At 38.7% G+C, this 14,344-nt stretch overlaps 2 protein-coding genes across 2 annotated transcripts; both read left to right on the forward strand.

Moving 5' to 3' along the window:
* The first annotated feature begins 6,358 nt into the window (after positions 1 to 6,358).
* LOC115681570 (rac-like GTP-binding protein 5) lies at positions 6,359 to 11,008 on the forward strand. Its single transcript, XM_030605549.2, has 7 exons — positions 6,359 to 6,591; positions 7,815 to 7,902; positions 8,003 to 8,112; positions 8,220 to 8,283; positions 10,175 to 10,239; positions 10,361 to 10,426; positions 10,527 to 11,008. The coding sequence occupies exons 1-7, from the start codon at positions 6,493 to 6,495 to the stop codon at positions 10,629 to 10,631; spliced, it is 597 nt and encodes a 198-aa protein (XP_030461409.1). The 5' UTR covers positions 6,359 to 6,492; the 3' UTR covers positions 10,632 to 11,008.
* Positions 11,009 to 11,999: 991 nt separating this feature from the next.
* LOC115681490 (ubiquitin-conjugating enzyme E2 5B-like) lies at positions 12,000 to 13,148 on the forward strand. Its single transcript, XM_030605455.2, has 4 exons — positions 12,000 to 12,286; positions 12,397 to 12,524; positions 12,617 to 12,721; positions 12,807 to 13,148. Exons 1-4 carry the CDS (start codon positions 12,217 to 12,219, stop codon positions 12,948 to 12,950), a joined length of 447 nt encoding a protein of 148 aa, XP_030461315.1. The 5' UTR covers positions 12,000 to 12,216; the 3' UTR covers positions 12,951 to 13,148.
* Positions 13,149 to 14,344: the final 1,196 nt, after the last annotated feature.

The raw sequence follows: 14,344 nt of genomic DNA on the forward strand, positions 1-14,344 counted from the left end.
GGCTCGATTCTCGAACTTCCGCTCTCAGCCATTGCCCATATTTGCTCCTTGCGTGTACCATGGGGCCCGCCTCCGCAAAGGGAACTTCCTTGCAGTAGGTTGCATAATGCCCTATCCTCCCGCATGAGTAGCAGAAATGCGGGAGTCTTTCGTATCTAAAGTCCACCCAGATCTTCTTATGCTCCAGGTCTACAATAGTTCCTGTCTTTAGAGGGTTAGAAAGGTTCACAAGAACTCTTACTTTACAGCTTCTACTAGGGCCTCCTCCTCTTGAGTCAAGTTTCACTTCTACCACTTCACCAATCTTCCTTGCTATTTCCTTAACTGTCTCTTCTGATAACCTCCCACGGGGAATACCTGCCAACTGAACCCAAAAGGCACAGTGTGTGAACTCGTAGCAATGGTCGGGAGTATCCGGCTCGCCTTGTTGAAGAACTAGTAAGTTACTCGAGAAGGACCATGGACCTGAATACAGTACCCTGTTTTTTTCCTCTATCGAAGTGAAGGAAAAGGAGAAGAGCCCCGGCTCGATGAGCTCGCATTCTAACCGGTCCGTTTTCCACGACTTCTTCATTGTGTTAATGAATGCTTGAACATTCACATTTGGTTTTGAGTACAGTTTCCCATATAATGTTAATGCACTTTCTTGTTGTTTTTCTGCAGGGATTTCGCCATTTAACCGCACGAGGTCATCTTCTGACCATAGATTTCCCAGTTCTTTACACAGGGCTGCCACCCGGGCTGCATTATCATCTTCCTTTGGCATAGTAGGTTCTGATGTGAAACTCACTACACTATGCTGTTCTGATTATGGCACTTACCATGAACTCCAAATTGATCCCCATTTCTCTGAGATCGACAATGTTGTACTACTATAGACAGTAGCGACTGAAATAAACAGCTGTAAATTTGTCCTTAATGAGACAACTTAACTGGAAATATGATTGAACAGCTATAGTTTACGGCTTCTGCTCCTTCTTGCCCCAAGATTACACTGTAGTTTAAAAGCTTCATCTACTTCTGGTACGAAAGTTGATACTAGAGGCTGAGCAGGGCACGGGGAGGATGGATGAGGAAGTTTGGGATGATTGAACTTTTAGGGTCGCGATGGAAGTTACTCAGTATGAAGGGTGAAGGTTAGCGAAGCTGGGGTTTAAATCGGTAGAGAAACAGCTCTTCCCGACCCACCGAAAGGAACCCCGACCCTACGCCTCGGAGGGGGAATATTCTGCCATTCACGAAGAAACAGATGGCATGCGCTTGAGGATTCCACGCCACTAAGGAAAATGATGATTCGATGGGGGGGTTTGGATTAGGGCATGACGAAGATGGATCTTTAGACTTCCTGGATTTATGGGAGGAAGGGAAGATTGGGATTTCTCACGGGGAGAGGAAACAAAGAAGGATTAAAGCTGGGGAAGGCCGGATTAGGTTTTGAGGGGAAAACTATCACCATTGGGATAGGGAGGGGAGCTCCTAAACGGAGAGAGGAATAAGTATCCAGAGGATCTGAGTGCCCCATATTGGGTTGAGTGAGCTAAATTGTGCACTTATCATGAAATCAAGAGGATTTGTTTTTTGGAAGTGTTTGTCCAATGTCAAATTTTTTAGTACTTTACAGAAGACGGGTCTCATGCCATCAAATCATGATTTCAATCAAAGTCGGAGTGTAACGCACTAATTTTGTTCGTGACGTCATGACTGATTGGATCATCTATTGTCCAATCTTTGGATATGATTTTTCCTTGTGAGAAACATTTATGTACTCGGTGATTTCTAATTTAAATTAATTCCTTTGGAACAAAGTAATTAGACGGGCTCTTTGATAATAAACTATTCTATTTGGTAATAGTTGGCGGAGGTGATAGCATCTTGCCGAGTTGCAGTGTCGGGCTCAATAATCTTGGACCTTCATATCGCAGGTGGTGCAGAGTAATTTATTGAGTGGAGAACATTTATGGTAATGCTCAAAGAAAATCATTTGCACTGATTGCTCTTCCACCCTATTACTTTTCCCCCAAAAAATAGAAAGCGTTATTTTTACCTCACAATGATTTTGGGCAAATTTGATAGCGTGAACATGACACGATACGATTTTGATATTCCTATACTCCAAGAAAAGAAAAAGGCAACTAGTTATGTTTTGACATCTAACTACTTCCAAGCATGTTGATCGAGTTCAGGTTTCTGAACAATGTTCATTACTTTTGGTGGAAGGAAGTTAATCTAGTTTCCATCACTTGAAGCAACTTCATTGTGGCCCGGGAAATTGTCGGGAATGGGGTAAATTATGTTGAGATCAGTACTTCCATCAGGGGTCATTTTCACATGGATTAATCCACTCTTTTTTTTCTTGAAATATAAAATATTAGTCGTTTAATTTGTTTCAAAAGGAAAATCCATTAAAAGCACCAGTAAATTTACTTCATAAATTCATTTACCTTATGCACTGTCTTAAAAAAAAAAAAACCATGACTTCATCGAAATGTCATTACATATTTGTGTAGAGTCATACACGCCGTAATCAAAATTCTAATCCTATTTTCTCTCTCTTCTGCTTCTCCCGCCATGCTCATGCACGGGACGGCAACAAATCGCGACCGCTCTCACCGCTGCAACCGTCAAAGCAATCGACGGCCATTGGATTAGAGGTCGAAAGCCCTAATGAGGCGACGAACTTGCATCGAAAGCCCTCGACCCTGGACCAGTGGTTCGATTTGGGGGAGGGGGTTAAGGGATGGAGGGAGGAGTTTATTAGATGTTGTGTAAGACTAGAATGGGCCTTTGAAAGAGGAGGGGGACATATTTAACAATTAGTAACAGTTTAACACATCAATTAATAAACTAATTCTATTGGTCACTTTCAGATACTAGCATTTCCCTTTTGAAATGGACAGTGAGAAGGAAAAGAAAGGAAAGGAACATAGAGAAATATAAAGAGGGAACAAAGACAAAATAGATCTCAAGTTTCCAAAATCACTAACATGATACCTACTTGTCGCGTGGCGTTTTATGGCCACACACATTTTCTGGGCAAGGACGATGAAGTTACTTCCGTTTTTTCCCGGTCAAAGTATTAAAAGAGTAAGAAGCCTTTTGGTTACATATATTGGAAAATCTTATGATATTCTGAAGATGACAAGACGGTTCGTGTATACTAATATGCATGTTTGAGTATGCAAATCAAATAGTTTTGGATGATTACTAAAAATGTCCTAAACTTTGCACTTATACCAATTCAGTCATAAACCTTTCAATTTAGCCAATTTAGTCCCGAACATTTTTCTGAATTTTTTTATATATTTTTTATTTTTTATTGCTTTTTCTCTCTTTTTTTCACTGTGGTCAGTGAGGGCTTGCCGTGGCCGAAGAAGCCCCAACTCACGCAGATCTGGAGGAGGCTTGGCCTCGCCAGCTGCTTGCGAGGCCTGTCCTCGCTGGCCGAAGGCAAGCCTCCCTCGCCCAGACCTAGGCAAGGCCTTCGCAGCCTGGTCAACAGCGGGGAGGCAGCTCTCGCCTAGCAGGTTGGCGAGGCCTGGGTGACCTTCGCCAGCCATAGTAGAAAAAAAAGAAAATAAAAAATATATAAAATATCCAGAAATGTTATTGAAAAATTACAAAAAAAAAAAAGGTCAATGTAAGCGCCGTCATGCAACGTAGGACACTTGACATCTATGTCAGCGATTTCCGACCAAAATTAGCCGAAAAGACTATATTGGTGAATCGTCATAATGTTTATGACTAAATTGGCCAAATTAAAAAGTTTAGTACTGAATTGGCGCAATAAATTTAGGACTTTTTTGGTAATTTTCCCTAAATGATTTCTAGTCAACGGTATCATATGCAATGTTAATAATAAGACGTCCATGCAAGTGAATATTTTTCTCACTTTGCAAATGCAGATTTATGATATGGAGTAGAAAATGTTAAAATGTGGAGGGACCTTTCAATTAGAGAACAAGCTCAGAGGTAGTGTGATCGTCAAGATACTTAATGAACCGAAAAAAGGAGTACGGCCTAGAGAACATGAGCACATCGATATGCTTGGAAGGACCTACGACTAGTAGGTAAACAGATTTCGGATCTTAAAAATTCAACAAGTCTAGAAGGATGGTGTCGTAGAGGAAGTTCTCGTTATAGACAAAGTGAATATTATCCACGAACTTGGAACAAAAGACCTAGCTCTTTATCAGTTAGAATCAAATTCAAATTGGTGTCCTGGAGCCAATTTGCAGCGTTTAGGGAAGCCCTAAAGGCATTTTTATCTACTTCAGATAAAGTCCATTAGTTAGTTGCAGATAAACACTCTGAACATAAAGACAGACCGAGTGCAGGGCAATAAATTCGCATCAAAGTTAGTAGTTGAGGATTGGCCGAGTTGAAGAACTGCTCGCAAGCTTTGCGTGTGCTTCCCTTGCTAAGCTTATTCTTTGAGAGAAACCGCGTGATTTCTGATCGTAGTTCTCCGTGAGAGAGCGTCATGCGCAGTAATCATAAAAGTGCTGGAGCGTAAAGTGAAGTGTTTATATCTGTAGAGCGAGCTCTAGAGCTTAGTGGAGAGGCAATTGTCATCTATAAATGTTGTCGAGGCTAAGCGATTGCAGGTTCCGACCTCGTTCTTAGGTTGTTAAGAGCTGGGAAGTGGAGTAGACCAATGTGGACCGACTGAACCAGTATAAATCTACTTTGCATTTCTCTTACTCTCTTTAAATTTCATTATGTGTTCAGTCCATTTCAACATTTGCGTAAATATTCTTTTTTAAAAGCAAAATCCATTTTCATATGAACATACGGATTGGATCACTATAGATAAAACTAGTTATTTCAAAAACAAAGACCAATATGATTCTTTAATCTGAAAAGGCAAAAAGCTTTTGTTTTTCATAAAGAAAAGCTTACTCGAGTTATCCCTGATTTTGGATTAATAGAAGGAAACTTTAGTGGCAAAAAGGATCTCCTATTTGAATGTGCACATTTACTTCTCTTGCCTTGTTCGAAACAATTCATATTCTTGCGGCAACTTTAGCAACGATAGTCGTATCTCGCAAAGTAGAGGTGTAATGACATGTTGAATCTTTAAGGACATGATTAGACCGAAACATGATGGGACTAGATTTGGATATCAACTATAAGTTATGTTTTTTTACGAGACAAAAAACTTTGGGCCAAAATTGGAACTCAAGCTAAAATTAGTGTTTTTTTTATAGGGTTAATACCACGAAAAATCTCAAACTAGTATATTTGTGATAAATTTATCATAAACTAATATTTTTACCACAAAAAACTCCAAAATGATACATATGTGACAAATTTACACTAAGCTAATTTTTTAACTATCGGATAATAAATATGTCACAAGTGTACCAGTTTAGTATTTTTTGTGGTCAAAAAATTAGTTTTGGGTAAATTTGTTACAGATGTACCAGTTTGGGGTTTTTCATAGTATTAACCCTAAATTTAATAGTACCAATAAATGTCTCGTTTTTTCTTACCGTTGGTCTAAATTGATTGAAAAAAAACTATTTTTTCAGGAGTTAAGTTTGAGAAAATTTGCGTATCGTATTTACTTTGAAAAATATTTACAAAAACAAAGAATTAAAATAAAGTTTCACAAGCGGCTAGAAATTTGATATTTTGACCGGAGATTATTTGGTGTCTCGAATAAGGTAGAATAGGAAAAAAAAATAATCCTCTAATTAATATGTTAGTTTATTTTTTGTGGTCGAAATATATGTTAGTTTGTGCGGCGGTGGTTGTGAGATCCCATAGCGTATAGCGAAAACGAAATACAATATAGACATTATATAAATAGTCATCCACTCATGGGCACCAAAATGACTCTTGATTAAATTTTTTCTATTCTTAATAAATTTGAAATTAACCTCTTTTCCCAATTTGGAAAGAAAAATGAATGACGAAAGTTAAAATTGAGCAATGGATAGAAAGGGAAAAGCCATCAAAGACTCTAAACCATGCTCACAGTGACATATTTATCTTGAAATTTATAAATAAATAAAACACAAACTATGCCTTTCGTTACATTTTTATTGTAAACTTTTTTTATGAGAATAAAAGCCTCAAACTTGTACATTTATATACATTTACTCTTATTAAAGATTCTATCAGATGACTTTCAGTCAAAATAACGTCGTTTTTATGTCAACGTCCATGTAGGCAGATTTTTTAAAGTACTTATTGAATGAATTTTGACAGAAGGTAAATGTGTCATATAAGTATAAATTTAGAATTTTCTGTGTTGCGAAAAAAAAAATTAAGATTAATGTGTTACAATAAATATAATTTGGAAATTTTGATAGCTTTATCCCCAAAAGAAGAAAAAGATCAATGAGCTATCCATAAACATCCATAGCTGGCAACGGCAGTCCCTCCCCACTCCCCAGTCTTTCTCTCTCTGTGTCCGAAGAAAATCTCTGAAAAATCGGGAGTAAAAGAAGCCTGTCCTGTCTGAAAGTGGGTTGACTCGGGTTGAGAATGAGCCCGTCGAGGTTCATAAAATGCGTCACGGTCGGCGACGGAGCTGTTGGCAAGACGTGCATGCTCATCTCCTACACCAGCAACACCTTCCCCACTGTAAGCAAAAACAAACTCACTCAAGACTTGAGCTGTTTCCACTTCTTTTGGTACCCTTTCATGGCATTATCGATTGATTGAAGCAATTGGACTTAATTTTGTTGTGGGTTCAATCAGTGTAAATGGGTGGCTGCGCTTCTTTGAAATTTTTCTTATTCGGGTGCTGAGGAAGGGGGGGTGAAGTTGTTCGAATTTTGGGTTTGCAAGAGCGATTTGAAATTGATAATTTGTTGGGTCACTTTAGGATGTGGATTTTGGTGGTGAGTGTTTGCTTCTTGGCCCCAATCTCTACTAGTTGTTGGTGACAAAATGAGAGAAAAGAAAGCGGCATTGGATTTTGATAATGTGTTTCTAGGTTTATGCTAACCTGTGTGCATTGGCGGAGTTTGCTTCTTTTGTTACATAGGAATTTTGTTTTCGAAATTATGCTTGTCATGTCTCTGTTTTTAGTTTTCTTTTTGGACTAAATTATGCAAGTAACATGGTTGCCATGGCCATAGCTAATGGGTTCGTTTTTCACACAAAGCCACATATGGAGATATTGCTATTCATTCTCTCAAATGGTAATGACTCTTTAGTCTTACCATTTGTAGTATGGACTATGAAATCGGATTTGATTTGAGAAGTCTTTTGATGAAGACATGAGAATTTCTACAAAATTTCTCAGTATTTGGCTCTTGATTAGTTTGTTTTTGGGTGAGATTTGAAATACTCTCACTAATTGTCCACTTTGCAAAGCAATATTGGTGTCCTTTCTTCTCTGTATTGGGAGGTGTTATTTGACGAATACTGGTGGTTTGAAGGTATCTGACATTGTAGTGTGGATCAGTCAGATTATTTGCTAAAGGATTGTTTACTGTGGGAGAAATTTCAATCTGTTCGTCCCGCACAACTTACTAGTGACTTAATGAACCAAGTTATCATATTTAAAGATGCCTTTATATTTTGAAGGTAAACTATGTTTCTGCCGGGGACAATTTAATGAGTTACTTTATAGCACTTACTATGGACTGTATGCCTCACGCTTTGTTGTGTGTATCTAGGGTGTTTTTACTAGGTAGGGCATGCGTTACACTTGATGAACTGAATGCTGGATGATATACTCCGAACTAAGTTCAGTTATAAATTTATCATTTGATCATATCTATAATGATTATTTGATCTGCACCTTGTTGAATTGAAGAGCTATCTTTCGATTCTCATGTTATTTTGCTCTGGAGCAGGATTATGTGCCAACTGTATTTGACAATTTTAGTGCAAACGTAGTTGTTGATGGAAGCACTATTAATCTGGGGTTGTGGGACACTGCTGGTTGGTCCTCAATCTCTGATGATGAAATTTCCTTCACTATGCTTTGGCTGAAATCCGTTTCTTCATGTTTTGATCGGGATGCTAATTTCCAATGCCACAGGACAGGAAGATTACAATAGGTTGAGACCTTTAAGTTATCGTGGAGCAGATGTCTTCCTGCTTGCGTTCTCTCTCATAAGCAAGGCTAGCTATGAGAATGTTGCCAAAAAGGTAAGTCTTACCCAGCTTAAGTTCTTTTCTCGATTTCTGCATTCTCTCTTTGCCTGCATGATCAGACCACATTTGTTGATCTTACGTATTTTCCCTTAAATGTTCAGTGGATTCCTGAGTTGCGACATTATGCACCTGGTGTTCCGGTTATTCTTGTGGGGACGAAGCTTGGTTAGAGTCTATGGCTTTCCCTTCGTTCTCCTATTACTTAGTAGCAGATACCATACCCTTGTTGGTAGTACAATATGATTTAATTCAATTGTTGGCATCTATCTCAATGTCATATGGTACATTTTTTCGAGATTGTAGTTTTGCTTGTTCATTAGTTCACGTATTTAATCAACATATGGCATTATCTGTTCTCACCCGATTTGCGACGTGATATTGATCTTAAAATGAGTATAGCCTGCATGTCTTTGGTGGACCACTCAGCCAGTCCAACTGGTTAAATCGGGGCAAATTGGACCTGGTCCGGTTTTCTTAGAATCGGTTTTGGCCCTGTGAACCATTTAAATATATTTACTACCATCTGTTGGCTTCATTTCTATACAAAAAGGATTTAGTTGCTGGTGATGAGTCTCAAATAAGTGACCTCAAGGATCAAAGGGGTGCTCGCTAGCCATCTGATCTGGGCAGCAATGATGTGCTTATTTCTTTTTTCTTTTCTTTTAAACTTTCAAAAAGTTATGAGATATTTCTGAACTTGTTTTTCAAGATTGCATTCTTTTATGTACATAGCGTATTTAATCTAATTAGTCACTTTAATTGGACTGAAAAGCTTGACTGGTAGGATCAGTTGAACCGCAGATCAACACTTGCTTGGTTCGTAAACCATTTTCAAAACATCTCTCTCTCTCTCTCTCTCTCTCAAACACACACACACACACACACACACACACACATACAGAGCAATGAGGGTTAACAGATTAAAATCAATTTTGACTTGGAAATTCGACCTTGCTCATAATCGAAAATTTGTGAATTTGTCTTATATACTTGAAGTAGCGCAAAAGTTTTTCCTGTTAAGTTTCCCTTGTGATCCTATGCCTTACATATAGCACAGTACTAATGAGTGTGTTTAAGTATGACATGATGATACTGATTAATTGGGACAACTAAAGCAAACAACTTATATCAGATGAATACAATCAATTGTAAGGAGGGGATGTTTGGAGCAGAAAATCAGAATAGTTGTCACAAGAAAATATTGCAGTCCTGGAACTTGAAGATATTGAGAGCACTGAACCAAATGTTTGGTTTCTTACCAGCAAAAAACCTTTTATCTTCAAAATAAGAAATTAAAAAGGGTATGGTATCAGTTACAGCAGGTCTTTTTATGTTGCTGCAAAAAATTACTTTCCGAAGCTATGTTGAAATTAAGTACAATTGTTCTGTTTCATTACATTGTGGATATTCTGTATCTGAAAGCTTTTATGGTCCTTTGAATCAATCCTCTAGCTTGCTAGTTCTTCATATTTTTGGCCACCATTAAGTTTGGTATTTCATTAAAGATAATTTGCTTCAAAGTTTTTTTTTTTTTTTTTGATTTAGAGTGTGGCTTTTTATACTTTGATTTTCGTTTGAACCCCTTTCTTTCTTTTTTCCTCCATGTATATACCAAGAATGCTCCCAGGTTAGAGCCACCTTGTTTAATAAACTTAGGGACCATATCCCGTCTGAGTAACTCTCTCAGTACTCTTGGTTAGCACACGGGTTCATGCGAATCCCAGGGTATTAATTGAACTCAGTGTCTGCTTTGAGTGTGATCTTGGTGAGCACACGGGTTCATGTCAGATATCTTGTCTTAATAACTTGATTGCTGGTCTCTATTTGTTGTTAAAAAAGGTAACTTGTAAAGTGGTTCGTTATCCTCATGCACAATACTTGTGTGGATAACTAATAAGCAACAGTACTTTTTGTGTGATCTCGTTAGCCTTTGATGAGACAGTACCTAATGTTCACTAATCAGCACTAATATCCCCTGTAAAAAACTGCAGTCTCGTCTATAGTATCCCAAGCAACCTCTTTTGTTCATTTTCATGACATATATTATTTCCTACAGATGTACGAGATGATAAGCAGTTCTTCTTAGACCACCCCGGCGCCGTCCCCATTACCACAGCCCAGGTACCCTCTATTCTTCCTTTAGATAGTTTCAACTTTCATTATTTATTGGTTTTTATTGACATCTTTTGGACTTATTTTTGAATGAGCTTCACTGAAACATTATTCTTTTCTATTTTGCAAGGGGGAGGAACTAAAGAAACTGATAGGGGCTGCTGCTTACATAGAATGCAGTTCAAAAACACAGCAGGTTCGTATTATCTGATTCCACTTACAGTTGAAATTATTTACATGTTGGATTGAATAATCTGTCATGTCCTTACTTGAAGTTTGTTAATTTGGGATCGCAGAACGTGAAAGCTGTGTTCGATGCTGCCATTAAGGTGGTCCTGCAGCCCCCTAAACAGAAGCGAAGGAAGAAGAGAAAGGCTCAAAAGGCATGCTCTATCTTATGAGCATGGCAAGGAGAGCAAGAAGAAAGAAATTCTTTGTGGTATGGAGTAGTAATTAATTACTGCAAAAGGAGTAAACGAGTGATGTTAATAGTCCTAACTGACAACCTAGGGAGATGTCGACAGAGCATTGCAGTTCTGCTTGCTGCACCTCGTCTGTGGTCTGATATCATTATGAAGGGCTTACTTTATATGCGGGTAACTAGCAAAAAATTTCATAAAAGCTCTAGAGAGTTGTATTATTTTTCCTTTTGGTTGAAAAAGTCGCATTGTTTACTACTAGGATGTATTGTGCATGTGTTTTTCTTGGTAACTACTACTGGTGTGCATGTTGATGCAGTTGTAGTCTTCTAGAAATGGTCCTCTGATTCTATTTTCCAGTTTGATCTCTCTCTCTCTCTCTCTCTCTCTCTCTCTCTCTCTCTCTCTCTCTCTCTAACATTAGCTCCTACCCTATCATCTCTAAGGCGCATGGCTCAGACCTTTCCTGTCTCATGCTGTTGGTTCGCCAATTCCGAAAAATCTTAGAACACAATTGGCCAGACGAGACATACTTTAGTGACTGAAATTATGAAACTTGGGGCATTTAAATAAGGTGTTTGAATTGCTCTAAAAGAAGAGGGACACAGAATTGGAAGGCCATTTAGTGCAAAGAGAATGTATTTTGAAGGGGACAGATATAAAGGTGCACAATGTGAGGTCTATTTTTAAGATGTCAGAATCAATATTTGCCTTTTAATCTTCTTTAACAGATCAGAGTAGTCCCAAGATTCTCAAGGGCTTATCACGAATTGCCTTTTGTTGAGGGTCAAGGGATTGAGTCTTGAGCCGCCCTGATAGAGATGGCTTGCACAATCAATTTGTGACAATTGGTGGGTGGTGCATTAGAAGGTATCTAACGAAGCAACTCTTGCATTTCTGAATGGAATCAATGGATATTTTACTAGCTGGGGCATTTCCTCCTCTTTTATTTGTTCTTTTCTTGTTTTGCCTGGAGCTATCCTATCTGTTTCCTTGGTTCCTTCTTTTCCTCCCAAAAAAAAAACAAGGTTCACATTCCCCTGACCATGTGTGATAGGGATGCACGATTGAAGCATTATCTCGCCGGATCATACAGGGATAACCCTCCTGATTGAACCCTCTAATTTATCGGGTGACGATTGCATCCGATAATCAATTCGTCGTAATAGCTAGGCACTCTCTCTCCCTGTTCCTGTACATGCGTATGGACACGCTCGCGTGTATGTCGGTGTGGCATCATTACAAGATTGCAGTCAATTGGCAATAAAATTAGTCCTGATTTATATTGCTGATGAACTTTGGCCATGTTTGTCATGTTCATCAGATTTTAAATGCATGATTCCTGCCCCCATTTTCTTTTCTGCAAGAATTGATTCTTTCCCCACTCATCTTCCTTTCAAAAGGAATCGTTTAGCCAATCTCTCACATTTGCTTCCCCTCTTCTTCCTCGCCAGTCGCCACCACCTCAAATTCCTCCATTATAAACACCACCACCTTCCCATTTGACTCATCACAACCTGTTCCCCTTCAGTTAACTTCTTCTTCACCTTGTAACGTATTGGCTTCAATGGCATCCAAGAGAATTCTGAAGGAGCTCAAGGACTTGCAAAGAGACCCCCCATCTTCTTGCAGTGCAGGTACAGGAACATCAAGGGACTTGATCAAAATTGGGCCTATGCTCAAAACAATATTATATTTCTCCCCACCAAAAAAGGAATTATATAATCACTTTAGCCGTGTCTTTCAGGTCCAGTGGGTGAGGACATGTTTCATTGGCAAGCAACCATAATTGGCCCAAACGACAGTCCTTATGCTGGTGGAGTCTTCCTTGTGACCATCCATTTCCCACCTGATTATCCTTTCAAGCCTCCAAAGGTGCAAAGATCAGGCCAAATCTTTCTTTTCTTGGGTAATTTTAAATTCAAACCCAAGAATTTCTTGAATTAAATTGGGGGCAAACTTTGCAGGTTGCTTTCAAGACCAAGGTGTTCCATCCAAATATCAATAGCAATGGGAATATATGCTTGGACATCCTCAAGGAACAGTGGAGTCCTGCCCTTACAATCTCCAAGGTATATCCAATACACAGTTGAAGAATTTGTTCACGACTTACTGACTCCTAGTCAATCCGTACCAATATACAAGTGATTCTCACAGGTACTGTTATCCATATGCTCGTTGCTCACGGATCCGAACCCTGACGATCCGCTCGTTCCGGAGATCGCCCACATGTGCAAGGCCGATAAAGTCAAGTATGACTCGACGGCCCGCAGTTGGACCCATAAGTATGCCATGGGTTGAACCAGACATGTCCTCTGAGATTTAAACTGAAATCCCATCACGTTTGTTATGCAACAACAGATTCAATTCATCACCACCCTTCACCCAAAGGAAGTATGTTGTCAAGAACCACAGGCCTGTGATCTGAGGATGTATGTATGATTGTAATTTGAGAATCTCTGAAATAAAATTTGGTGTGGAGGCTTTTCAAGATTTGAACACATTATCTCTACTCTCTGTAGGCACTATTTCACATTGTTCAGCAGATATTAATCACTTTCTGGAAATATCATTATGATCATCTAAGTGAAATTCATCAAAAACATTGTTGGCTTGCAAAAATCGCAACTAGATGTAAAAAGAACTTATTTGAATCAATTACGTTACAGTTACGAAATCGCGCTTAAACTTTTAAAGCAGTTAGTTGTGATCTCACAAATTTTACCTGCTATCAAAGTTGGAAGTCTTGAATTTAATTTTTCAAGACCTTTATTTGCCTCCTTATATTTGCACGGCCCAATCCTAGGCCGAAAGCTTTCATAATAGTGGGTTGTGATCCTACCGATTTAACAAATTACCATAAAGTTAAATGAGCAAGATTTCCTGAGATTGATGAGGTTTGACATATATACAACTCAAAAATATGCACGTGTCACACGCGTGCAAGAGAAAAAACGACAAGTTCAAAATCGCGCTGTAAATAATAATTTTTCTTCGTATTCACGCTTATAATTCTAGCATCTCAATGTCCATTCCGGAAATAGGAGGGATTTATGTATAAGAAGATTAAAATATCCTCATCAACTAAAATAGATAATATATATATGACGAGGATAAAAGAAAATGGATGCTTTTATCTAATTTTGATAGTTTTTTTTTGTTGCTTTTTTTTTTCAGCCGAAATGCCATGAAATGGAGTTGAACATGGTTAAGAAAATGGCCGTAAAAATGAGAAGTGATTAACCGGAGGGTTGAGACAAATAGGATGAAATTTTTTTCTCCCACGGCAAATACTTTTTCCCAATTTCCTTGAACATTCACTAAGGGCAAATCATGAAATTTCATACGGGGAATAGGGCTGTTTTAGTCATTCAAAGAGTGGATACCAACTTTGAAAATTCGCTCCATATACAATATAAGTGGCCATGGTCCTGAGCAAAACCTTAAAAGGCTCAAGGAGAAAACATGTGAAAGGGACTCCCCGGTATGGTGAAGGCTCGTCCCTATGTTCTCTCCGTATTCCCTCTCTCCAGGGAAGAAAAAGATTTGGAGGAAACATGGGGCCTTTTGGGTGGTGAAGGTAGACACCACATCAACTTCGGTTGACTATCTTCGGATAGACAGGTATAGTAGCCTCCCGCGTTTGAGATGACAAGAGGAGAAGTCTTAGCTTCCTACATGTCTGCTTATGCTTC

Source organism: Syzygium oleosum, unplaced genomic scaffold (genome assembly GCF_021117445.2).
Source record: "Syzygium oleosum isolate NSW1041296 unplaced genomic scaffold, Sole_v2.1 Sole_v2.02, whole genome shotgun sequence".
Lineage (NCBI taxonomy): Eukaryota > Viridiplantae > Streptophyta > Magnoliopsida > Myrtales > Myrtaceae > Syzygium > Syzygium oleosum.

Bases quoted from the DNA above. Each gene is read 5' to 3' on its own strand.
- LOC115681490 (XM_030605455.2), top strand. From the start codon at position 12,217: ATGGCATCCAAGAGAATTCTGAAGGAGCTCAAGGACTTGCAAAGAGAC. The intron at 12,287-12,396 runs GTACAGGAACAT...CGTGTCTTTCAG, and splicing joins CCCATCTTCTTGCAGTGCAG to GTCCAGTGGGTGAGGACATG. The intron at 12,722-12,806 runs GTATATCCAATA...TGATTCTCACAG, and splicing joins CTGCCCTTACAATCTCCAAG to GTACTGTTATCCATATGCTC.
- LOC115681570 (XM_030605549.2), top strand. From the start codon at position 6,493: ATGAGCCCGTCGAGGTTCATAAAATGCGTCACGGTCGGCGACGGAGCT. The intron at 10,240-10,360 runs GTACCCTCTATT...CTATTTTGCAAG, and splicing joins TCCCCATTACCACAGCCCAG to GGGGAGGAACTAAAGAAACT. The intron at 10,427-10,526 runs GTTCGTATTATC...TTGGGATCGCAG, and splicing joins GCAGTTCAAAAACACAGCAG to AACGTGAAAGCTGTGTTCGA.